Source organism: Neodiprion lecontei, chromosome 5 (genome assembly GCF_021901455.1).
Source record: "Neodiprion lecontei isolate iyNeoLeco1 chromosome 5, iyNeoLeco1.1, whole genome shotgun sequence".
NCBI classification, from domain to species: Eukaryota; Metazoa; Arthropoda; class Insecta; order Hymenoptera; family Diprionidae; genus Neodiprion; species Neodiprion lecontei.
In genome coordinates this window covers 9,145,362-9,168,533 of record NC_060264.1, presented here as the reverse complement: position 1 = coordinate 9,168,533, position 23,172 = coordinate 9,145,362, and the positions used below count along the sequence as shown (strand labels likewise).

Sequence of the window (23,172 nt, the reverse complement as noted above, 5' to 3'; positions counted from 1 at the left end):
AATTTATAAAAAATTTTTGGCTTATTATAGAAACATAGGTACATTGCGTTTCACTATTTTATGTGTCCATCAGACTTTTCGACGAAAATACCTGTTCCACATCATACATTAGATTATTCCATTTCAAAATATGCTAAACATTGATATTATTATCTGTTTGTGATTATATCAGCGCAATGCTAGGGGCACTCAATTACGATACGCACGGTCCTGCCGTAAAAAGAAAGAGCATGTAGTGTTACTATGTTTTTCTCTCTCACTGGCTCAGAGACACTTTTTCAGTGCGATGCTTCCCTCCATGGCTGTACGCCCTAGGTATGTACACATAGGATATCATGGTATAGTAGGTATCTCAATATGTACGAGTCTTATGGTTGAAACAGTGGCGCCACTTCTTAACACTACTTTACGCTGGTTTAATTAATTGTAAGAAGAACCGGAACATGAACAAACGAAGGACAGAGCTTCCTGGACCATTTCTGGCCACAATGTCATAACGCTCCTTGATAAGTTTGATAATAACCATGCTCTCCTTCTCTTTCTAATCAGCAATCCCTTTGTCACCTTGGCGCTCTTTCCATACCTAGAAATAACACCGTTCATGTGACTGCATGTGACTCAACGTCGGTTAATTTTCGGACAATGGTTACGATCAGCTGATGAACTGTCAAATTTAAAGAGAACTGAAAGTTTCGGGGGAGCAAGGTTATTCAAGCCGACTTATAAACAGTTTTGATTCGAGTGTACAAATATGCGAAAATTAGTTTCCGCCCGCGTTCATTGATGGACAACAATATGTTCTCGAAAGTAATGCAATTATGAAAATCGACCTTGCATAATAAATGTTTCTTCAGTGAGGTTATACGTTTTCGGATCCCAAAGATTGATTAGATTTACAAAAAATAAATACTGATAAATGTGATATCATTGAGTAGATTTTACGCGTCATAAGTGTTGAGAGAGTGGATAACGAGAAAGATGAGCTTGTGATAATCTTACTGTAAGATTACAAACAGTCGATAACCATGGCGAGACCAACAGTTTCAGCACAATGTGATTCTGTCGCATCCTACATGGATGGTGTTCATGTGAAAATTGCAGAGGCCTATAAGCCGCCTCGAAAAATTGCCTTGCCAGTGGCTTACAATAATAAATTACCAGACGTGTCGAATTATGTATATGACTTCAGTTTAGAACGAGTGGTCATCGAAAAGGTAAGCACCAGTGTAATAATACTTAAAAGCAAAAAGAAATTAATATAAAACTTTGGCGATATAGAAACCGATTATGTCAATTGTTTAAAAATGTAGCATCTAGTTAGTAGTATGATGATCTCTGGCTTAATTAAACATTCAATAATTCAAGATGACAGAGTGGCGTAAGGTCAGACACACCATGGCTCTTGCACGTCGCACCCGTCTCGATGAAAAAAAGAAAAATGAGGAAGCACCTTCTCCACCTCTCCCTGAAACGGTAACGCAATCATCGGTTAAGGTAGCCCCTGCTCCCGAAACAACAATACTCACTCCGCAACCTCTATCTCCATCAGCCAATGATCTGCAATATATAAACATGTCAAACGGACTGGATCTTGCAGACTTTGACAACGATACTAGCAGTCCGTTTGACAACATGGAATTAAAGACAATAAACGACATGGAGGAACTCGCCCAGGTCAGTGTAAAAGAACCTTTTAGTCTTTAGTTTCTTCTATGATTGTTTAATTGCTTATAATAGTAAAACGTAATTCAACATTTTCTCATACAGCTTGATGATGTATTTGATAATTCAACATGGATATCCATAATCCCAAAGTTAAATTATTTATTAGAAAATTGATATTCACTTTGCATGACACAAATAAATATTTTTCCGACTCATCATAAATCACAATGTCTGTCGGATTTTGTTTGCAAAGAAAAATATCTTGTGTGCTGCACTAATTGGCTCTGGAGGTCACTTGATTACTTATCAATATTATTTTACTACTGCTTTAGGTTTTGCAGCCAACATCTCAATGGGTTCCCCCTACCAAGCTGGAGAATATACTCACTGAACTGACTATTGATCAAAATGAAAGAAAACAAGAACATACGAACATCGAAGCTGATGAAAATACTGAAAACAACAAACATGCCTCAAATCAACCTAGTGTTCCTACTATAGTGCAAGAACTTCAGAGGGAATTGGCACGGCCAATCATGGAGGTAATTGAGTTCAATCTGTTTATATTTTTAATTCTTTTTTCAATATGTCAATAGGCAGTGAAATATGTACTATCTAAATGCAAACGTTAAGAGTAAGCTGGAATGACAACCGGCATAAACTTTCTTTTTTCAATAGATATTGTAACTTGAATGAATTGACCATTTTGATTAGTATTCAAAATTGATTTTTGTACCTACTTTAGAATTGGAAGCCTTGGCCAGAGCTTGAGAGCCCCATCTGTGAGGCAGATGTGACTTCCCCAAAGTTTACTAATTCCTCCCCGTCAACGCATTCTACATTATCCAATCCATTATCAGACCTCACCGAGGATGATCAGAAACTAGCTAAACACCTCAGTGATATGGGATTTCCTTTGTCAAGAGCAGCGCGAGCAATTCGTGACTTAGGTGGTCGGGACAATAAGAAAGTAGTCGAGTACCTTTTGGCTGTTCAATCTTTGGAAGAGTTGGGAATGCTCGGCGATGATGCTGAGAAGGTATTAGTATTAACGGATTACGATCCAGAGAAAGCAAAGCTTTACTATCAAAATTTGCAGACATTAAGAGACCTCGGATTCCCAGAAGAACAAGTGTCTTCTGCGTTGTTAAAGTGTAACATCGACAGGGATCGAGCTCTCGATTTATTGATTGCTTAGCTTTGCTGGATCAATAATTATAACTTCATTGAAATAAGACTTGCCTTCGAAACTGACTGAGATAAGATTAATGTATATATTCCAACCAGTCTGTCAGGCATGAATTTCAATTTCACTGCTATGGCTGGCATTTAATTCTACGCAGCTATAACTAGGTAGTACCTATTTTTCTGGAGGAAATTTTTCAAGTCTCCATTTGAGATGGTTAATATTACTAGTTAATGCGTAATAGTACAATTGCCTCAGTCGTGATACATTTAATTAGTATGATGTAGGCTAAAACTACGCTAACTTACGTTAACTGTGATTTATCAATCTGAGGAATCGTCAATTTTAATTGGCTTCCTTAGTTTAATCAGCAGTCAAAGAATTGGTATACTCTACCCATGTAAACCAAAATGCTACCAGTATTTTCGCAATAGTTTTTAGGCCTAAATTGTAACCTTAATCCATTTGCATCTCCAAAACTCTTGTATATAATAAATTGTTTGAAATGAGATTCATGATCTCTACTATTTTCACAGTTATCTGTTAATTAATCAACACAGTCAATTCAAACAGCCTATCATTTTGTAAAAATATTTATATTTATTTCATACAATACACCATGGCCGATTCGTGGCGAGCACATCAGTTAATTCAGTAAACTCCCTGAGACATCTAGAAGATCAGAAAAAAAATTCATGTACAGTTATTACATTTACAATTGCGAGATATAATTTTTACATACTTTTTACTGCAGAAAACTGACAATTGTAGAAAATTGGTCCATGTATTAGAATTAACAATGATCCAAGCTTCGGTAAAAATTGGCTGCTGACAATTGTTGCTCAGGCAGATACTTGCTGGCCCATTATTCAATAAATTTTGCATGTATCCTATAACTTCGGAACTTTTGCTTTTGCTTTGGAGATTCTGTTTGATTCGATTCACTATTACATCTTGTGTGGAATGATTAACTTCCAAGGTGTGTTTAAACCTAGAGACGTGAAATGAGCAGTGGTTAATTCAATTATTTATCCATCTTTGCCTTAAAATATCGTATACTTTGCTTCTAATCTGTGAACTTTTTAAAGATTCAAAGTAAACTTGCTACTAGAACGATGTACTTTGTCACAAGATTATCATGGCATAAACACCTCGTGCAGTAAATTTGTCGTAGTGCTAGTTCCCACAGTGACGGAACGTAGTTTTCTGTTATATCATGAACAGTTACGAGTTGTCGAGGTAGTTTTATGATGCTGATCTTCTGGACAGCCTCATCAGGCATCTCTACCTTGAGTTGTATGTTTAGTTTAAATTCTTTACCGCAATTGTCTTCGTCATGTACAGGCCCAATAGAACATCTGTATAATGCAATCAAAGTTTGAAAAATAGTCGCATTCACCATATGTCAATAGTATCTGTAATGGTAACGTCTTCAGAATCTACCTATAAGCTGGAATATCTCTGGCATCTCGAAAGTACTGAATGCGACGGCTCAATTGATAACTCACTGGCACAGAAAGGTAATTTATAATTGGGTTACAATCGAACTGTATGTATGGGGCAGACAGAAATCCATTCAGCGGTAAGTACTGCAACCTGCGCAAGGTGAAACACTTCTGTAGACACCTCAGTCTTGTATAACTTAATGAAGTGGATGTAATGATTATTCCAAAACAGATTGGGCATTAATGTAGATGGCAAGAAATGCTTATAAGCAATTAGATAATGATTTTCCATACACTGTAGTTGATAATTTATGAAACAGAAACAAGAAAGAAGTCGGCTCCGAATCAACATACTAGGAAATTGTGAAAATCATATATGGTCTTTTCTACCTATGATGACTTTGTATAAAGATAATTATACGCTACCTGTTGGAACAAACAGATATTGTAGAAAGGCGTGCAGCGAAAGTCAGTCTGTTTGGTAACTCGGTAAGGCCATTGCGATCCGCAATTAATTCTTCTAAACAAGGAAGAGAACCTAGCCATTCTGGTAATGCTATCAACTGGTTCCCACACACAGACAATGTCTCAAGATTTTTCAGTTGGCTTATTTCTAGTGGACATTGGAATAGTGTATTGTACACAGTAATTGTTCATTCATTTGCTGTGGTGATTAAAAAAAAAAGGAATGTTTAGTTGTATAAAGACTCACCGTATGGGAGAATTCTCAGCAAGTTTTTATTCAGTATTAAAGTTTGCAAGTTTTCAAGCCTTCCTATTTGACGAGGTAAAGATTTCAGTTTGTTGTGCCCCAAGTCCAAGGTGTTAAGTTGAGTCATTTCTCCGATTTCATCTGGTAACGTTTCTATCTGGTTGCCATGGAGATACAAGTTGGTGATGTTTGACAGTTCACCAATCCAACAGGGCAGACTGCAGAGCCGATTCCATTTTAAATAGATCTCTTGGATATGTGTTCCATAATTTTTTACAACTTCTGGCAGTTTTGTAAATCCACGATAATTCCAATGCAGGATAAACTTCTCCTCCAATTCTCTGACCATTTGTTTTGTTGTATATTCTGCATTCATTGTAATAACAATATTGATTACTTATTAAAGTTTGAAAATTTTATTTCAAATGAACGTTGATTATACCTCTAGCAAATAGAAATAGACACTGTTAGTTCAAATTCTGAACATAGCTAACTCGACCTTCAGGGTTGACTCAAAATAACTTTTCTACCGGTAGGTCAGTAGTATCAATTTAGTATCTCAGATGCTCTAGTTCTTTTCTCATGAGATCATCATTTATTTATTTATTGATGTAGTTTACATAATATTTGTATAAATTGGACATGGTCTGTATTGCCTTGTTTTACAATTTTCACAAAAACTGAAGACACTTACATTTGAATAAAACTTTACAATTTCTGTATAGACTTACAACTGATAACAATGTTGTTCCAAAATGAATGAACTTGATGTACAAAGAGATATATCCGCATGCAATCAATCGTTTATTGTCAAGATGAATGGGTCAATCACATTCTTGAAAATCCGGATTGAAAAGCAATGGAAACAAGTCCGTTTTTACATTGAATTTACGTCGCATTAATTAGTTTTTTCTTGGAATCCCTCAACATCAGATTCACTAAACCGTTTTGCTGTATGACGATTTTGTAAGTGCTTTATCGTATTTATGGCAAATTACGGGTAAATTGACGGATAGATTTTTCGATCACTGTAGAATTTAATCCATGAGAGACTTTACTGATATCATTATGTTAGCCTCAAGTCGGCACGTATAAAATTTGTTTTCGTTGTTATAAACAATCTGAAAACTCGCTCTCTCTCTCTCTATTGCGTTTTGAATGATTCAGTGCGAAAATTTGAAAAAATAATTCATATGAGTTTAGAAGAATGTTGAAGCTTTTGAAGCTTTTTAGTAAAGAGACATCTGAACTAGTGAAACTTTCGAACTTTGCATTTCATATATTCAAAATCGAAGGACGTTTAACAATTTAATTAATTACTTTCTAATTCCCAAACAAATGAATATCTGTCAGAAAGAATTATTCTTATTTTGAAATGGTTCATTCCCCTGTCATTACGCACCTTAAAATACCAAATTATGTTTTACCCTTTTAGAACAAACTGGAGCGCGCAATTAGTGCGCAATACCAAGTTGCGACAAGATATTTGATTACGTAATCTAAGTGTTTTTTTATGGGAGTTCAAAAACACAGTTGAGAACCCCTGCTGTCTAGTTATGAAGCAGCCATCTTTAAAAAGACTTTGGAAAAGTCAAAATTGCGATCAGGTGTTACTGAGAGTATGAAAATACGCCGCCGGCATTTATCGACGTGTTGAGCAGTCAATATACCGGTACAAGGAACTTGAAAAAAATTTACGAAATGGATGCTATAAGAATCGCATTGCGAAGATCAAACATTATATACAAGGCAACTGTCCAAGCATCTTCTAGAAATTGGTGAGCTTAATCAGGAGTCATAACCTCAAATTAATTGCAACACTAATTTTGAACTCATGACTGAAAGGTCGAGACAGGTTCTGGTCTCGTCTTATAATACTGAGATATTGAAGTATCCGCACGAAAATTGCCGAACTATCTAATTCAAAATCAGTCACCTTTTTTCTGTCAAATTAACTTTTCTCCTATCGACTGAAACGTGTTAGGTTAGGTCGGCAGTAGTGTGTCTTAACCTAGAAGCAAACATTAGCAATGTTTAAAATTGTTTGGTGTTTGAATATGGCAAAATAGCTTGATTGTGGTACGTCGATGACAATTGGTTAGCGTTGTGCTTGTACTTACCGTATATGCATATTGGTCTTGTGCTTTTACACAACGCTTGTCCGAACATCAAGATGTGTTACTTTGATTTCGTTACCATGTTATCGCGAGTTTGTGATTATATAGCAGCAGAAGTCGCAGCCAGAACACCAGAGTTATGTCGAGTGTATCCCAGGAAGCGCTATTCTCAAGAGATGGTAACACTGGTCATGGTTTCATTGATACAAATGACACAAAGCCAAAGGATGACCAAATATTCAATGCACTTGGGGCGACTGATGAACTTTCTTCATACATTGGGTTCGTATGTTGATGAATGTTAATCTTTATCAACAAATCTTTCCTTTGTATTCACATTTGGATTTGAATATGAGATCACTTTATTTTCAAGCATACTAATCTGTCCAAGAATTGAAGAATTCTTTTGCACTTGTTTGCAAGTAGTCAAAACCTTTTATAGTAATCGTAATGTTATCAAGTCCAATTTTCAGTGTATACGATAAAAAGAAATTCAGACAAGGTAGTTCGCAGAAAATAAGATGACGATATTTTTAAATCTAATGAAACTAGTCATATAGTTCCCGATAACTGAACAGATTGTTGAATTGTCATTTTTTGTCTGTTTAAGACTTGCAAGAGAGTTTGCATGCGACAGTAACGTTCAGCATCCTTATGTAGACAAATTAAAGAGAGTACAAATGATTTTGTTTGATCTGAATCATGCAATATCACGGTCAAGTCCTGGTAGAACAAAGCCATTTGAGGCTAAGCATACCAAAGATCTTGAGGAATGGATTGTCGAGTATGCGACTCAATTGCCCCCAGCAGAAGATTATATAATACCGGTAAGGAACACAAACCTGTCTCTTGGTTATTGAAGCATGGAAGATTGCTTTAAATTTTCATTTTTATTTCAGGGTGGTGGCAAAGCATGCGCTTCGTTACATGTAGCAAGAACAATCTGCAAGCGGGCAGAGAGGAGCGTGGCACTGTTGGTTAGGGACGGTGCTTTAGATGGCGAAGCTCAGGTTTACCTTAACAGATTGTCAGATTTTCTCTTGACCATATCACGTATAGCGGCAAAGTGTGATGAACGCACTGAAAACATTTATATACCACGCGCTGAAGTCAGCGAAGAGAAGCAATAGTGTATTTGTGACTTTTTCAACATGTTCCCACACACGTGATTTTAATTTAATGAAATCTTGAATTAGAATTTTCTCCTACGACCCTTTCGTCATTTGCCATTATTATTTGACCACAGTATTTATACACAGAAGCATTTACGTTAATATCGTACACTATGACTAGGAAAATATTATGAAAATTCTGAGATTGTACTGATAATTTAAGTGTCGGGTATGGGAACAGGTTCAGTAGCCAGACTGTTGAACTATGAAAAATATCAATCTCCGATTAGTCGTTGTTAACATGACACAGTAATGTTGAACTAGAATTAATATACACGCACGAAGATAGTTCTAAGAGTATTCAGAATTGTATAAATTGTTTGATGCATTTCATTCGTGCCAAGATTATTTCAAATTTTTAAACGCAGCTCAACAGTAACCATCAAGTAACAGTTAATGTATCTGATGCTAAATATGATTTCACTAAGATATGTAGGATTTACAGATGTTTTATAAATCATTGTTATTAATGTTGATAATTTATCAGCACAGTCGTTGCTGTAATAATTAGATAACGTATTGAAAAATAAACTTGTAAATAGTATGTACCGATTATAATCTCGTTGAGTTATTCATTTTGAATTCGTGACACTGTCTGTTTGGTTATTTTATTCGATTGACAAGCACAATAGATTGGAAAAAAGTAATTTTATTCAGTACAAGGTGATACTACATAAATAATCGAGTTACTGGGAGTAAGTAGTTCACACTATTAATCGTTAAACAGTTACTAATATGTATTACAAACAATATATGGTAGCATTGACCAACGAGCAGAAATTTGCGAATATATATTTCAAATATCTTAACAAAACGAAATACTTTTCTCTGTCATAAGTCGCACGATGTTTTCAACTATTTTGTAAACAAATTCTGCATCGCTGTGTAAGAATATCATGCTGTGATTTGTATTTACAGGACCGTTTGACAAATTATCAGTAGCTGCCTTTCAACCAGAGTAGTAAATGTTGACTCATCTCATCTTATTTCTTTATTCAAATGCAAAAGATCACGGTAGCTATTTGTTTACGATGCATTTTTAGTGAATCAGTGCGTTACATGTTTGTTAATATTTGTAGGAACGTTCCAGATTACACCTCGCAACCATTCATTCCAGGATTTCATCTCCCTCAGTGATTTCCTTTAGGTTAATCAGTTCCAGTATACCTGTTCCTTTTGTTTCTGATCTTACCATTTCATCTATTTCTCTGTATTGACCTGGGTCGATTAGGCAAACTAAGTTCAAACTGCCTCCCTCCCAACTTTCATTTTCAATCTTAGTTGCTTGTTTGGAAATCTTCTCTCTCAGTTTGCGAGCTTCTTTACCTGATATCAGAACTCTCAAACGCATTTGTGCTCTTTCCAAGGGCATGACAGCCTTCAATTGCGGAATGACATCCAAAGCCTGCTGTTTGGCGTTGCGATTAGGTTTTACAGAAAAATGAACATCTTTCATAGCTTTTTCAATCATCGATATTGGATACGGGCGCTTAGTTTCTGGGTTGACACATTTGTCGGATACTGTTGTTGCTATATCCTTGAACATAGAATCCAGAGCCGATTGTCTTTCCTTGTCAGAAACCTGTAGCTCTCCCTTAGTAAGGATTTCCTTGCATATTTCTGTCTGGTCATCCTTACCAAACGCTTTCAAGAGATCTTCCCTCTTTGACACCTGACCTTTGGAAACGTTTGTAAACACGGTATGTGTCTGCAATACTTCATCTATGTCCTTCTCTCTGTGACAAATGTTCTCAATTTAATATAATTAATATTATCAAAGATATAATTGGTTTTCAATTTGAATTGTACAATTTAATACAGTGCAAAATCAAGCTGGAGAAAAAACTAGAGCCTGATGCAAAGTATTCGTGGTATTCACACGCGGACTATTTGCCGTTCGAACACCACACGCGTCTCTTGCTCCATTGCCTAGAACCTTAAGGGCTTAATGTGTGACACAACTTCTTTCCGTAAATGCACCAGCGCATATGCAAAGATCTCAAGAATCAGTTCGACTCATAGCAATGCCGCCTTGTGCTGAAACAATGAAGTTGTTCAAAGGATATTTGCAAGTGAACCCACAGATTTTTTTCATGAGGCTCTTTGCGATTGTGTTTTAAGCCACACCTCCCATGCCACAACTGAAAGGTAATCGCAAGGAACCTCATGGAAAAATTTCACAGGTTCTCTTGAAAATATTCCGTGGCCAATTTCACGATTAGAGTGCATGTCAGCACATGCTATATTAGCCCAAATGACTCTAGGGACTATTTCATATGCAGTGAGCTTATCCGTGGTGTAGTTTTTTTTGCAATGAACGGAAACAACACAGAAAAATATTCCAAGAGAAAAGCCCACTATTGAGGTGTGACAACGTTCACGCCTTAAGCTCTAATTTTTTCTCTTTGCGTAGTAGCAACGAAGAACTGGAGCTGACCATGAAAAGATTAAGAAGCGTACCAAAATAGAATATTTTAATCAATGCACAACTAACATAAACCAGTATTCTGATGTGACCAGTGATAATGTATGCATGTAGAATTGTAAACAGGTTGATAAATGTACAATTTTGCCTCTCAAAAGTATAAATATATATATATATATATATATATTGACGAGTACCACAATTAATGAAGTCAGAATCGAGGCTCATCCGAGTCAACAAATGAAATACTACAGCTAGGTTATGTCGTGCGAACTTGCAATAACACTCAATCGGTGTGCAACAAAATTGCGTAATATGGCTACAGTTGACAAATTGTAAAACTCACAGATTTGTTCTCCAGGATACAACCTTGTTCCTGTAACAGGCGATCTCGAACCTCTTTCCTGCTTTTTTCATACGCACTACTGCGACGTTCGTTAACCTGATCTGGTTAGTTGGTGTGAAAATTAACGACATTTTTGCAAAGTCCGGTAACAATTTACTGCCGTCGAAATTACAAATTATTCTTTATCTCACGATGAAAATTTTCATCAGCTTATCTTCGTACTTCTAGGCACTTAATTACTTGTAAAATGATTAAAATATAAACTGGACGTAGGTCTAGTTGACAAGGGCGCATCGCAGCATCCACAATGTTACTTGAACGACTTGAATGTTTTTACAGGTTCAACTGCCGCAGATTCGTCAGTGGTGCCAACTCTAGATTCTTAAAACATCGAATCTCGCGTGGGAAATTGACGTATTTCATCTCTCATTCAAATCGAAGCACTAACTTCAAAAATCCGGAAAATTATGTAAATGCGTAAATGTGTAGACTGATAAGATTTTTATAGAATGAAATTGTTCTCGGAAATTTAGTAGTCATAAACATTGATCATAAAGCCTGCGAATTCAGAAATTTTCAAATTTTATGGAAAAATTTACTTTCGTAACGTTTTCTCTACCGTCTATAAAATATCGAAAACATATTCATCAGTAAATTATGTGTCGGTTACTGGTATTTTAGGATAATCAAAAAAGCTGATTTCCATGAGATACGCAATAAATTGCAATAAATCATCGAGCAGCTACCGCGTGGTTGGCAAATCTGTCGCGTCGTAAAATCAGTCGGATCAGCAGTGAATTCGAGTTGCGCGCGCAAACGACAACCGACGCATGCGCAGTTGTGATATTATTCTGCAAAGAGGTGTATTGAACATGGCGACCGCGAGCGTGATGCTGACTGACGTTTAGAAATATGCACGTTTACGTGAAGATTTGAAGATACGGCTCTAGGCCCGCGAGTGTTTAGTTAGAGCGTGCATCGACGGTGACTCTGGAGGCAAAATAGGATGGCTTTGGTCACCGTGCAGCGTTCTCCCAGCGTTACCAGCTCGCCTCAGAGTTCGGTGAGTTTTGCATTTTGTGCCAATAGTAGACAGAGAGATACGCGGTCCGGTGTTCGCCAGTGTTGAGATAACCGTGGCTCGGTGCAGCCGCGGGCCGCATCTGTTTTTTTTTTTATCTCCCTTTTGTACCAACTTTAGCATTAATCACCGCGATGAAATTTTTTCTCATTTACCACTGTTCGAAATCAAACAAAGCGTGCTCGGTGCAAGCCTTTGACTACAAAACCAATACTTGCAGGAAGATTTTACTTTTGCATTTGACAATCACTGTAATCATCGTACGAGTTAAAATATATCTCAAGGGTTCTCTATCTACACGAAACACCCGCGATATATCAATCTCTTTACGCATTGTCAGATACGAGTTCGAACGTTTGCCTTTTATGGCGATATATCTCAAGAGTTTACTCCGTTTCCTCCGTCTATCTCTCATTCTCTAGCTCTCTCTACTATACTCTCTCTTTCTCACTCTCTCTCTCCCTCCCCCCTCTCTCTCTGTATTGCTATCAGCTGTTCGCATGCATTTAAAACTTCTCTATGCGCATATATGTAAGTATAGGTTCCAAGTCCAGGCGCGTGTCGCCTCGTCGCACTGTGGCTGATGACCGATTTTAGTACGCTATTTGTCCATTTGATTCATTTATCAGCTGGGTATTGTTAAGTCAACGTCGAGCATCGTCGTATATTTTCATTGAATGTAAACAAGAGAAAAAGACTCGGTCAAGATCTGCGCCATTCATAATTCATACGTATTTAGGAAGAAGAATATCCACTGGAAATTCAATATTTTTCAAAATACATTTTTTGCCAGTTTCGCGGCCGACATGTTTATCAATCACGTACGATACTTCGTCTGAATTTCAGGTAGTTCGGAAAATTCAACGGTTTTTCCACAAAATACATCGTTACATCAAAGTTACGAATTTCAATTTAACCCTGGAGCGGCAAAGGGGGGCGAAAAAACACCCCACGCGAATTTAAATTTCCCACCGCAAGAGAACAGCTTATGTTTTCAACTCGACTAATAACAAATTTTTGATCATCCTATTGGAACTTGACCAAAAATTATTTTGGCCCACGTGATTCTTCGTTAAAAAGCGAAGAAACTGATACCCTATAGGACCCTCAACGATACGCTGTATCCGAGAGATGGAATTTACAAGATTGGGGCGTTTTTTTTTATCCCCCGTCACCGGAATAGGTATGAAAAAAAAAAAAAAAAATGTTACCATTCCAGTTTTAACCTGATTCTGGTGCCATCGCGAACGTCGATATATTCTTTTGATAAAGCCACAGGCACCCGGAAACGTGCGAAATGTAGCGGCGCGGGTTGACCGAAGCGGCAGAGTGCAGAAAACGGGAGGAGCGAATATATTTGCACGGTCTGACTGAGCAGAGCCGCCTGCGCTGCGCCGTCGAGAAAAACCGAAGAAGAGCAACGCGGCACCAGAAACAGCTTCCAGTCGGTCGCCACGGTCGTTGGTGGGTGGATGTTGAGGGTGTCACTCCTCGAAAGCTCGAATCAGTCAAGGAAGACGCGTCGCGAGTGCGGAAACAGCTGCGAAACGGGATTTGTAGAATTTGAATCGAGTCTGTTTTCGCGCCTTTTTCCTTCGGGTTCTTGAATCTTTTTTTAATTCTCCTCGGAATTCGGCGATTTTGAATCGAGTCCGTTTTCGCGCTTTTTTGTTTCGGGTTCTTGAAACTTCTTTTTTTCCTCGATGTGTCGTATATTGATCGATAGAGAGCCGAGTAGAATAATGCTAATGTTCGTTATACTCTCTTTCTGGAATTGGTTTTTCTAATTGAATCCCTTGTGTAACTGAATTGAGATTGGATTATTTATTCTTACCTATTCACGTGCTGCAGTTTTTGTGATATTAGTGACTGTGAAATCAGTGCGTTTTGTTAGACGTATCCGACGGGCTTTACACTTGAATTTTCAAACGCATTGCATTATAAACGTTCATTTTCAAGTACAACAGCTGATGCATTGACCTATTTTTCAAAAGTAATATGCCACAATACTTCTTGAACGAGAAACAATTTATGAATGAGAAAAATGTGTTCACGAAAATTTGAATCTCACTATTTTTCGAACGTTAATAATAATCAATTTCAACAAGGAATACTTCACAATTTTCGTTATGAAGATTTTTCAAAAATGATTTTTATAATAATTATCAACATCATATTTAAGTGCGTTCTGTTCTGAGCTTTGAATAAAGAAAATTATTCGGACAGGAATTATTTTATTCAGGCATTACAAGGGCATATTATTTCTCTTGATCAACGGAAAATTTCATGTTTCTATTGTTTCCTGAGAAGATTTTTTTTATGTAGATCGGACTATCAGTTAATCAGAATAAGTTAATTCAAAAATATTTTGTGAAATTTGTGTTTTCTTGAATGATTTCGTCTCGTGAGTGTATCAAAATCAAGGTTGTTGATCAAATATAGTTACGCTGTGACTAAATTTGCATTGTCAAAATTTCAGGAATTCAAAATTTAAATTCTCGTAAAAATGATGCCTCCGGCGTTTTTATGTAAAACACGGAATTTCTCGCAGCCGATTTACTGTCTCTTTGCAAGATAAAAGTTAAAAATAATGTGACGGACATGAAGCAACTACTCGAGTAAAGATCGTTATCGTCATGCAATGATCACAATCATTCTTATTGTTATCATTATAACTAGGTTTGTTATTCTCGAAACGTCAAGTGTTTTTACGAACGCGGTGAAACATGCAGCAGCAAGTGTTGACGATGATGAACAGCTGTTAGGTGAAAATCCGCGTCTTCTTCTTCTTTTTTTACTTCTTGTTCCTCGCGATGATTCTGTTGAAGCAGAAAAGCTCCGTGCTTTACGTTCTGCCGCCACCTTCGGCCCCCGAGCCACCATCCCCTTGGTCAACGATCTTTTGGGGCAAGGATAAATCGGCCCGGAAAATCTCTAGGAGAGCTGGACCCGTTGCTAGATTCTTCGACAAGGTTGCTCCAAAAGTACGTATTTCAATGGAGTTGACTTCGGCCAATTTTTACAGCTCTGGATCTCAAGATCTATGCAAATTTTTTCAACTAAACTTTTGATGGTTTCTATTATAATGTAATATTCGATGATTCGAAAAAGTAGAAAATTTTTATTTTCTCTGTAACATAGTTTTGCCTTGCACACTTGTGATCTTCGTGTTCTATTTACAAGCCTAAAACATAATCCAAGCTAAACTGATTATTCTTCAATATATACAAAGCTTTTCTTCTCGACAACGACCCAAGCTAATATTTTTATGATATATATACTCGTAGCAGTCAATCGGCTGCAATAGATTATAAAGCAAGCAGGTTCACAGACATTCGGAACCGTTACGCATTGTTGTTCGAGTTCTCATCGTGCCAATTTATTTTTGCGTCATACTCATGCATACTTAATTAAATTCAATTAATGCGTGCCGCCGTAGCGTTCAACTCTTACGATACACTTACGCAATTCGTTTTATAGGGAAACGTACACGCGATTTTATTTGTTGTATACATTCTCAGGCGTTTAATTACAAACCGATTCACACTGTTTATATTGCTAAAGAATACTAAATAAATGTAAAAGTTATATAATTTTTAGAATAATCCTCGCGCGCTAAAGTTAATTAAGAATATAAAAATCGACTTCTTTTTATGTAGTGATTCTTTGTGTTGTGGAAAAAATGTCAGATAATTTATACGTAGTTTTGCTTTTTGTTTTTATTCTTAGGACGGATGGTTAGAATGATATTTCTGAATTGTTTTCTTGTCTCAGATGTTCGTTACATGTCAGATTACATGCCGTTTACGGGACTCTTTTTCGGTGCAGAACTTTAACACCGAAAGTCGATTAACCCGTCACATATTATAATACTCTCCTGAAATAATTGAAACAAACAAGAAAGAGTAAAATATAAAGAATTGATTAGCGTTTTTATAAACTTGAGAACTTGACTCTGTCTTTGTTGTTCTCTGCTACTTTATCTCTCTCTCACCCGTGGTAGCACGCGTATGTGTAAAATAAGTACAAGTATGTACCATATTTACTAAACTTATGTAGTATCGGATAATCAAGACGAATGCGAAAAGTACATACTTGGACGCTGCGAGTGAACGGATCATGAACAGCTACGGGTTCTTGATCGAGAGCGGTAGAGATCAAGGAGTTTTCGAAGATCGTTTAAGAAATCGCCCACGGGTTGTGTCCTTTTATGCGAAACTTTATGACCGAATCATCACGTTATAACCGGTACCCGCTGATGTCTCGTTCTCATCTCCTAACGCATTAACCTGCGGTCTATTTGTTTGTTATTATGTGATATATGAGCAAGTAAGGCGAGAAGGTAACTTCGTTTACATGGCACGTTGTGCAGCTTCGATCTCGGTAAAGGTGCAGCAGATAATAGTCAACATTAAAGTCGTTTCTTCGTAGCAATTTTCCGCATGTGAGTTTTGAACTTGATGATCAGGAAATTTGGTGGTAACAATTTGAAGAATTTAAAAAATGGGCAAGGGGAACAAACGGAGCATCAATGGAGTCGAATCAACGCTGCTCGCTAAACTGTGCAGCGAAAAATTGAACTCAATACACAGCATGAAAGATTATATGCTGAGGGATTTAGGGGATGAGGTTGAGTTTGGTTAAAGTTGACGGGGTCGGTCGTGGCGGAACCGGAGAATCGAATTTAAGCGATGCGTGCATCCCGCGATCCGCTCAACGAGAGTAATTCGGATCGATGCCCTCCTCTAGTCTTTGCTGAAGAGCAATGATGCTCGCATCGGTGATTCTTTTCACCGAATTTTTATCCCCCGCGAAAAAGCACCAGCGGTGCTATTTTTTTAGCTAAGAGGCATCTGGGCGGATCAGTTAGGCTGAAGTTGGTAATGTTATCGTAACGAAACATCAGGGAATAAATCATTATTGCGCAATTTTAGAATGACTTTTCAAGAAGCTGGCTGTTCAAAATAAAAGTATGTTTTGTTTATGATGGTTTACTAAATTTCGGATATTCTCAAACGTGCAAACTAATGATGATTTTTCGTAAAGGGTTTGAGTCTGGGGAGGATGTCGGTAAGTGTCGGTAATAGGAATCTGCGTGTAGAACTCTCCTTGTTATACTACTAACTTGGCACCTTCTTTGGAATATCACGAGGAAACTTGATGGGAATTTGTCGGATGAACGTCGGTATATCAAATACTCGGAATTTTACATTCATGATGAATAAATTGATGTTCAAACTCGTCTATATTATTCATTCCTATACATATAATTTTCATTTGTGAAATACAGTCACCCGACACTTTCAAAGATTCACTTGTACAGCGCACGTGTGCAAAGTAAGTATTATGTATACGTATCCACGGTGAAACGTTGAAGTACGTGACGCGTTGTTATCCCGAGAACCGAACGAGTTGCTCATATGAGCCTGCAGCAGCTTTTTGCATGGTTTCCAAGTAATTTTACGGATGAGATGGTAGAGAGTTGATCCAGCACCGACTATCAAGACTCAATTTATCACGGAACCCTTACGATGTGTCGTGAGAGAATATCAAGGAAAAGCTTCATCCATTTGTCATAGAAACCGGGTGACAGTGCAAAGACGTTACGTCTAAGCGTTATACAAAACCAAACGCGATTTCGGGGCGTAAAATTGTACACCTAGAAACTACATATTTCCAATTATTGAGTAGGTATAATGAACATTTGAAACGAAAAGTTAGTTACAGTTTCAGTGTCTTCAATTCTGTCTTCTTTGAGTTAAAACGACATGGTTTACATTCTCTTATGGTTATGTTCTGATGTATTCCGATATGGATTTAGACAGTGTCTAAAGAAGTCGTAGCATGCTTATGGTTGTCTTCTATTGTGTAGACGTAGACTTGTACACAGATAATGGGTAATACGAAAACATCTTGACTCCGTTTTGTGTTTGGCATGTACGAAGAGTTTCTTTTACATCCAATATTAGTGATTGCCTCACAGTAAGTAGTGTGCGAGGTGTAGTCGATAGATTCAATGACATTTTCTTTCTTTAGGATTTCAACTTTCGTCATATATATCTAGACATTTTTCGCCACCCATGACGTTAACATTTCACGCTTTGAAGGTATCGCCATTTAGCTCCGTTTCTTGTATAACACAGACATCTTTGTACGTACGAAGAGACGTTGAATGAGCTAATCGCGAGTGAATCGAATTGGTAACGTCATCGGCCTCTTCCTCGCAATCGTTTCTTAGTGCTTCTCGGTCTCGATTTCTTCGACGAGCTTCTGCATCAACAGCGTCTCGTCTCGTTGGTTGAAAATCTCGTGGCATTTTCGCTGTGCAGAACTTGTGACATACTCGTACGTATATCCACATCTGCATACCACATACCGTTCACCTTTCGTAACGTGTGTAGATCAATTCATTCATTGCATCATCAATCCATTAGTTGTCATGCTGAAATTTCGAAGACCTTATGGTGCAGTGTTTCGTGTTTCTTCTTCTCGTTCTACTATATTCGACGTTTTGACAACTTTTGTTTCGAACGTTCACATTGTCAGTGTCCAACAGATTTTTACGAACGATAAATGATCTTTGCTGCATACGTATAAGCTTCGAAGATCATCGTCGAACCAGTGTCTTTATTGGCGAAGGTAAAGCAATGTTTAGCAATCAAGAAAGTCTGCGTCTATGATACGTATAGTTGTGCAACTATAACTAAAAGTCAAACGAACTCCTGGCGATCCGTTTTAACGACACCTTTAGCTTCACATTACCTCGTTCGAGGTTACAGTGACCTGCACATAGATGCACGAACCTGTCTGGTTTAACGTCGTCTGGGTATTTCACGACTACCTTACAGCTAGCTTCTGATTTACACTTTACTGGAGTCGTCTCGTGAGGCAGTCGACCCCCTAACTCGTTCTCTCGCTTGTGCTCCACAATCAGTTGTAGTACCTTACACACCTACAATGATTATAAAGTAAAGACGTGCTCTTTTGTTCCACAATAATCGAGACAAAGCCAGCAATTTACACAGAGGCGAGTTCTGGTAGTTGTTCTCTTTCTCCCAGTTTGATTCATACTACTTTTATCTTCGTCGTTCTTGCAGCCTTTTCTCGAATTAAATCATACATTATAAAAAGGTATCCACTTGAAATTTGAGGAGTTCGTTGTTATACTATTATGGAAATCTAGTAAACATTCGCGACGCTACAATTTAGTTTCACTTCTTTCGCATGATGTTGACGGTTTTCTCATTTGAAAATCAAGACTTGCGATCTGGTGATGTCAATTTCACTTTGGTCATCCGCTCACGTATACAATGTATGGTCGCGATGGATGGATGGCTGCAGTCTGTCGTCCCTCTTTCTTTCACAGTCGAACGAGCAAATAATTAATGCGTTCGAACGCACGTATCCGTCTCTTCCAATCTATTGACGTATCTATCTGTCCAACATCCGTTTCATGTCCTCTGAAGCCTGCCTCTTTCGATATGTGCCTCGTGCAGTGCCCTTTGCGGCATACCAATCTTTCTTATTGGCATTAACTTTGTACAGGCAATTCCATTGGCTCCTAACACTTCACAATAATCGCAAAACTGCGTTGCTTATTGCATGTCACGATCAGTTTATATCAGGTGGATCGATGTTTCCTCTTTCATGCAGTACCGTGAATATCAGGATGAACAGAGATGCGGTAGAATTTGAGACTATCGAGCCTTGCGTAACCTTTGCATAAAACGTTCTCATTCCTTTCCCTGCAAGTATCGCGTATATTAATATAAGTTTACAAAAGAATTTGTAATATATAAGCTACCGTTAATCGTTTCGATATTAAAAGCAATAAAGTGGAGCGTGTGGCCGAGCACATCGTGGGATATAATTATTTATTGAAAGCTGCGAGTAAAATCTGTCTGTCAGGATTGCGAAGAAAGGATTGAAAAAATTATTTAAAAAAACCTTACCGATAATCACAGAAATTATGGTCGAGCAATTTCCAGCTCGCTTCCACAGCTGCGGAATATCGCGAGAAAATGGACGGGATCCTCATTGACGCGTTTTAAACCAGAACTGCTGCAACGCGATTAGGTACAGAGGTACAGCCTAATTGGCGGCACGGAGGGAACATGAGGGAAAAATTATGATAATTAGGTACCTACCTAGGTAGTCGATGGTGTTAAGCGAGAGTTGCATGGCACTAAGGAGCCAGACAACTTCCGTCCTCAAAGAACGACTCAAGTATTACACTCGTGGTTGACGTAATGCAGCTGTTCGCTCACTACTGTACGGGTTTTTGCTCGCAAATTATAAACGCCACCGTGCCGCCGCTCTCTTGGACGGTACAAGTGACTTTTTCGATGCCCTTTTTTCCCCGCTTCTTACGTTATACCTATATCATATACGGTCTCGCTGTATGTGACATGTATTATAAATATAATGTACCGTCCGAAACTCGATCGAGACTTTCGAATATCATGAAATGTCTAAATTATTTTTATAATTTTTGCTGGGTGTTCAATTCTTGCTCTGTACGCCCATTATCTGTTGTGAGTATAATACTGCTGTCACGTCGGGATCGTTGGAGACTCCATGTCAAAAATTATTGCGTGCAATGAGAGAAATTTTTAGTTCCGGTTACCGCTCAGTCCTTAAATATTTTCATTTTTTACCACAATCGAAAAAATATTGTTCTAGGTAGAAAATGAGAATTAGTTCTGTAGATGTTAACGGAAAGTCTAGTATCCTTTACTGTTCTTTCTCGTTACGATCACTGTTAGTAGATTTCCTCGCAACCGCTGCGAAAATTTAATGCTTGTGCAACAATAAATTTGCGAGGTCAAGAATTGGGTGATTTGACATTCCAAGATATCACGTAATGTGTATGGTAGATAAATAATATTTGTACGTATGGAATGATTAATATGATTATTACACAAGCTGAGTTTTAAAACTACGGAAAAAGAAGGATTCACGTTTTTTATGACTCTCGTGGTGCGAGAATTTAATTAATTCTCTCAATTCTCGATGCGAGATCGTTGAGAGTTAAAAATTGAATCGATCATTTAGAGAGATGTTTGCCTGCCGGCTGTACCAGACTAGATACCTGGAGGAATTTAATTGGGATCATGAAACTTGTCGGAATAAAAAGAAAAAGAAGAAGGTGAAAAAAAAATGAAATAAAAAAATCGGAAGGAAAGACTAACGTGTTCTCGATTCCTGTCGTGCGTTGAGTTCTAGTTATTGCACGATATCAGCATAGGCGACAAGCCTCGAAGCTCGGCAAAAGCACCTCACAAAATTGCCCGAGACGTCTCGGAGTTGATATATCGAGCTTCGAATATTCCTAGCTATAAGGTCGTAAATTCAGAATCTCCATAATTCTATGAAAATTTGCTTCGAGTTATTCTCTCGTAAAATAGCCTTGCGTGGATTCTCGGACAAATAACTTTTGTCGTATTATTTCTTATAAGTTATAAATATATATATATATATATGATATAATATATGTATATATTCATGCTTTATTAATGAATTTTTCAAATATTTGTATTACATTAGCGTTTAGCCAACAGATTTTAAACAGGAGCAGAACGTAAATTGATAGTTACAGAACGTGTATATAGATACATTTGTTTGATCAATAGATAGACGAATGGAGAATGAATTCCGGACAACCGGTAGATAGATGGAAAGGGAACAAAACATTTTACAGAATTTTAATTCTTCTCAGTAATCATATCTCTTAGAATTTTCGAAAATGACAAGGGCTTATGTTTTGTGCTTCATTAATTGTAAGAGTAGTTTGGAAAATTGATGATTAAATACAAAATCTATCTGATTCGGATGCGGTAACGTACCATAATATCAAAACGAGTGAAAACTAACCGCAAATGCTTTAATGTTTCTTTAATTTTTCGAAATTGTTTCAGTCAATGCACAAGTAGAATCGTAAAACCCCATCATTTTCCAAAGCTTGAACGGATTTCGTTACCTAAGGAAACGGAGAGAATTGTGAAATACGATTTGCGGTATTTAACAGAGGTCCGAAACGATCTCAAGATCAGTCGAACTGCGAATGAAGTGTACATAAATTACAACCATTGTGAAGTTCAATAGTAAATTTCAAATTGAACATAATATATGTGTATATAAAATCTCGTAAGTCCGATAAATTATCTCTCTGAATTGAAATTTCTGTTATTTTCTAAAAGCTTCAAATGAAGCACCGTTTTGAAAACCGGCTAAAACTCGCTTGTCACATTATATTATATACATATTTACTAATTTTCTGCAAACCGAGTCTGCACATCATGCATTTTGCACGTGCGATATTTTCAGCTGGAAATTTTCAGGTTACGGGAGTCGTCGTTTTTAATCCCAGCGCTGCACACCGGGGTCAAAATGACCCCACGATACGTTTACCGTAAATTCCATACGAAAAACATCCAGCATAATCAGAGTTTATCAAAGAAAAATAACGAAATATCGCAAAATTCGTCAATTCATTTCTTTTCGAAAAATTCAACTCCACTCGTTCGACTATCTTTCCTTCATCGCGCGTGTATCTCCATATTTTTTGTCTTAATTATTTGTGTCTCGAGAGTTACTTAGTCAATCTTCAGCTCAAAATATCGAAGATCCTCCATTTTCCTAGATTTTGTTGTTTTATGAATTTTTTTTTTCACACTCATAATTCCATTTTGTCAAAGATAGCTAATTTGCTTTGAAATATGATAGTTGAAGAGTATTCCTGAATTTTTGTCAAGCTATTCGAATCGATTTCTCCTTTTCTAGGCAATGATTTTTGTTCCACATTGAGAAAATTTTTTTACAGTAACTAGAAGAATTGAGTAAAACAGGTATCGTTAAAAAAACTGTTTGAATGTCGTTGGAATAACGAAAAACGAGGTACGTGTAACCATTTTGCGCTATCATCGATCCTTTTTTGGTAATTGCCACGGCAAATCAGTTTGTGAGGTTTACTCTACTTTTTTGGTTAAACAAGGCTTTAACGTCAATTTATCGTTGCACGAGC

At 37.3% G+C, this 23,172-nt stretch overlaps 5 protein-coding genes across 14 annotated transcripts in view; 3 read left to right on the top strand and 2 right to left on the bottom strand.

Annotated features, from left to right (window-relative positions):
* The first annotated feature begins 215 nt into the window (after window positions 1-215).
* Window positions 216-3,362, top strand: LOC107224094. 2 transcript variants are annotated; one of them, XM_046740582.1, is made up of 5 exons: window positions 216-315; window positions 1,042-1,214; window positions 1,366-1,674; window positions 1,998-2,207; window positions 2,411-3,362. In XM_046740582.1, the coding sequence occupies exons 2-5, from the start codon at window positions 1,074-1,076 to the stop codon at window positions 2,861-2,863; spliced, it is 1,113 nt and encodes a 370-aa protein (XP_046596538.1). In that variant the 5' UTR covers window positions 216-315; window positions 1,042-1,073; the 3' UTR covers window positions 2,864-3,362. The 2 variants fall into 2 exon arrangements, with proteins under 2 accessions (XP_046596538.1, XP_015519503.2); XM_015664017.2 differs by lacking the exon at window positions 216-315 and having other exon boundaries at window positions 370-1,214.
* On the bottom strand, window positions 3,044-7,192 carry LOC107224092 (disease resistance protein Pik-1). 5 transcript variants are annotated; one of them, XM_046740580.1, is made up of 8 exons: window positions 7,129-7,172; window positions 6,945-7,019; window positions 5,009-5,374; window positions 4,723-4,909; window positions 4,295-4,447; window positions 4,003-4,209; window positions 3,594-3,842; window positions 3,044-3,523 (listed from the first exon to the last, which is right to left on the bottom strand). In XM_046740580.1, the coding sequence occupies exons 3-8, from the start codon at window positions 5,355-5,357 to the stop codon at window positions 3,457-3,459; spliced, it is 1,212 nt and encodes a 403-aa protein (XP_046596536.1). In that variant the 5' UTR covers window positions 5,358-5,374; window positions 6,945-7,019; window positions 7,129-7,172; the 3' UTR covers window positions 3,044-3,456. The 5 variants fall into 5 exon arrangements, with proteins under 5 accessions (XP_046596536.1, XP_015519500.2, XP_015519501.1 ...); XM_015664014.2 differs by lacking the exon at window positions 6,945-7,019 and having other exon boundaries at window positions 7,129-7,192; XM_015664015.2 differs by lacking the exons at window positions 6,945-7,019; window positions 7,129-7,172 and adding an exon at window positions 6,411-6,513.
* LOC107224076 (corrinoid adenosyltransferase) lies at window positions 6,536-9,291 on the top strand. 2 transcript variants are annotated; one of them, XM_046740589.1, is made up of 4 exons: window positions 6,536-6,786; window positions 7,237-7,407; window positions 7,736-7,952; window positions 8,025-9,291. In XM_046740589.1, exons 1-4 carry the CDS (start codon window positions 6,710-6,712, stop codon window positions 8,253-8,255), a joined length of 696 nt encoding a protein of 231 aa, XP_046596545.1. In that variant the 5' UTR covers window positions 6,536-6,709; the 3' UTR covers window positions 8,256-9,291. The 2 variants fall into 2 exon arrangements, with proteins under 2 accessions (XP_046596545.1, XP_015519476.1); XM_015663990.2 differs by having other exon boundaries at window positions 6,545-6,786; window positions 7,234-7,407.
* Window positions 8,931-11,407, bottom strand: LOC107224102 (ribosome maturation protein SBDS). The gene is made up of 2 exons (XM_015664031.2): window positions 11,069-11,407; window positions 8,931-10,033 (listed from the first exon to the last, which is right to left on the bottom strand). The coding sequence occupies exons 1-2, from the start codon at window positions 11,197-11,199 to the stop codon at window positions 9,406-9,408; spliced, it is 759 nt and encodes a 252-aa protein (XP_015519517.1). The 5' UTR covers window positions 11,200-11,407; the 3' UTR covers window positions 8,931-9,405.
* Window positions 11,408-11,923: 516 nt separating this feature from the next.
* The window catches only part of LOC107224086 (protein phosphatase Slingshot homolog 2), a 169,395-nt gene continuing 158,146 nt past the window's right edge, over window positions 11,924-23,172 (top strand). For 2 of the 4 annotated variants that reach the window (XM_046740572.1, XM_046740571.1), the window contains exon 1: window positions 11,924-12,131. In XM_046740572.1, the coding sequence (XP_046596528.1) occupies window positions 12,075-12,131 (57 nt within the window). In that variant the 5' untranslated portion in view covers window positions 11,924-12,074. Of the gene's footprint in view, window positions 12,132-14,638; window positions 15,134-23,172 lie in introns of those variants that run through there. The other 2 variants (XM_046740569.1, XM_046740570.1) reach the window with 2 other exon arrangements.

What these genes read in the sequence shown, in the direction of transcription:
- LOC107224094 (XM_015664017.2), top strand. Translation starts at nt 1,026, where the DNA reads ATGGCGAGACCAACAGTTTCAGCACAATGTGATTCTGTCGCATCCTAC. An exon ending in ACATGGAGGAACTCGCCCAG is followed by an intron (nt 1,675 to 1,997) that starts GTCAGTGTAAAA and finishes CTACTGCTTTAG; the next exon opens with GTTTTGCAGCCAACATCTCA. An exon ending in TGGCACGGCCAATCATGGAG is followed by an intron (nt 2,208 to 2,410) that starts GTAATTGAGTTC and finishes TACCTACTTTAG; the next exon opens with AATTGGAAGCCTTGGCCAGA.
- LOC107224076 (XM_015663990.2), top strand. Translation starts at nt 6,710, where the DNA reads ATGGATGCTATAAGAATCGCATTGCGAAGATCAAACATTATATACAAG. An exon ending in GAACTTTCTTCATACATTGG is followed by an intron (nt 7,408 to 7,735) that starts GTTCGTATGTTG and finishes TGTCTGTTTAAG; the next exon opens with ACTTGCAAGAGAGTTTGCAT. An exon ending in CAGAAGATTATATAATACCG is followed by an intron (nt 7,953 to 8,024) that starts GTAAGGAACACA and finishes TTTTTATTTCAG; the next exon opens with GGTGGTGGCAAAGCATGCGC.
- LOC107224092 (XM_015664014.2), bottom strand. Translation starts at nt 7,177, where the DNA reads ATGTTCGGACAAGCGTTGTGTAAAAGCACAAGACCAATATGCATATAC. An exon ending in CGACAAATTTACTGCACGAG is followed by an intron (nt 3,843 to 4,002) that starts GTGTTTATGCCA and finishes TCACGTCTCTAG; the next exon opens with GTTTAAACACACCTTGGAAG. An exon ending in TCAGTTTTCTGCAGTAAAAA is followed by an intron (nt 3,524 to 3,593) that starts GTATGTAAAAAT and finishes CTGATCTTCTAG; the next exon opens with ATGTCTCAGGGAGTTTACTG.
- LOC107224102 (XM_015664031.2), bottom strand. Translation starts at nt 11,199, where the DNA reads ATGTCGTTAATTTTCACACCAACTAACCAGATCAGGTTAACGAACGTC. An exon ending in GTATCCTGGAGAACAAATCT is followed by an intron (nt 10,034 to 11,068) that starts GTGAGTTTTACA and finishes CATTTGTCACAG; the next exon opens with AGAGAAGGACATAGATGAAG.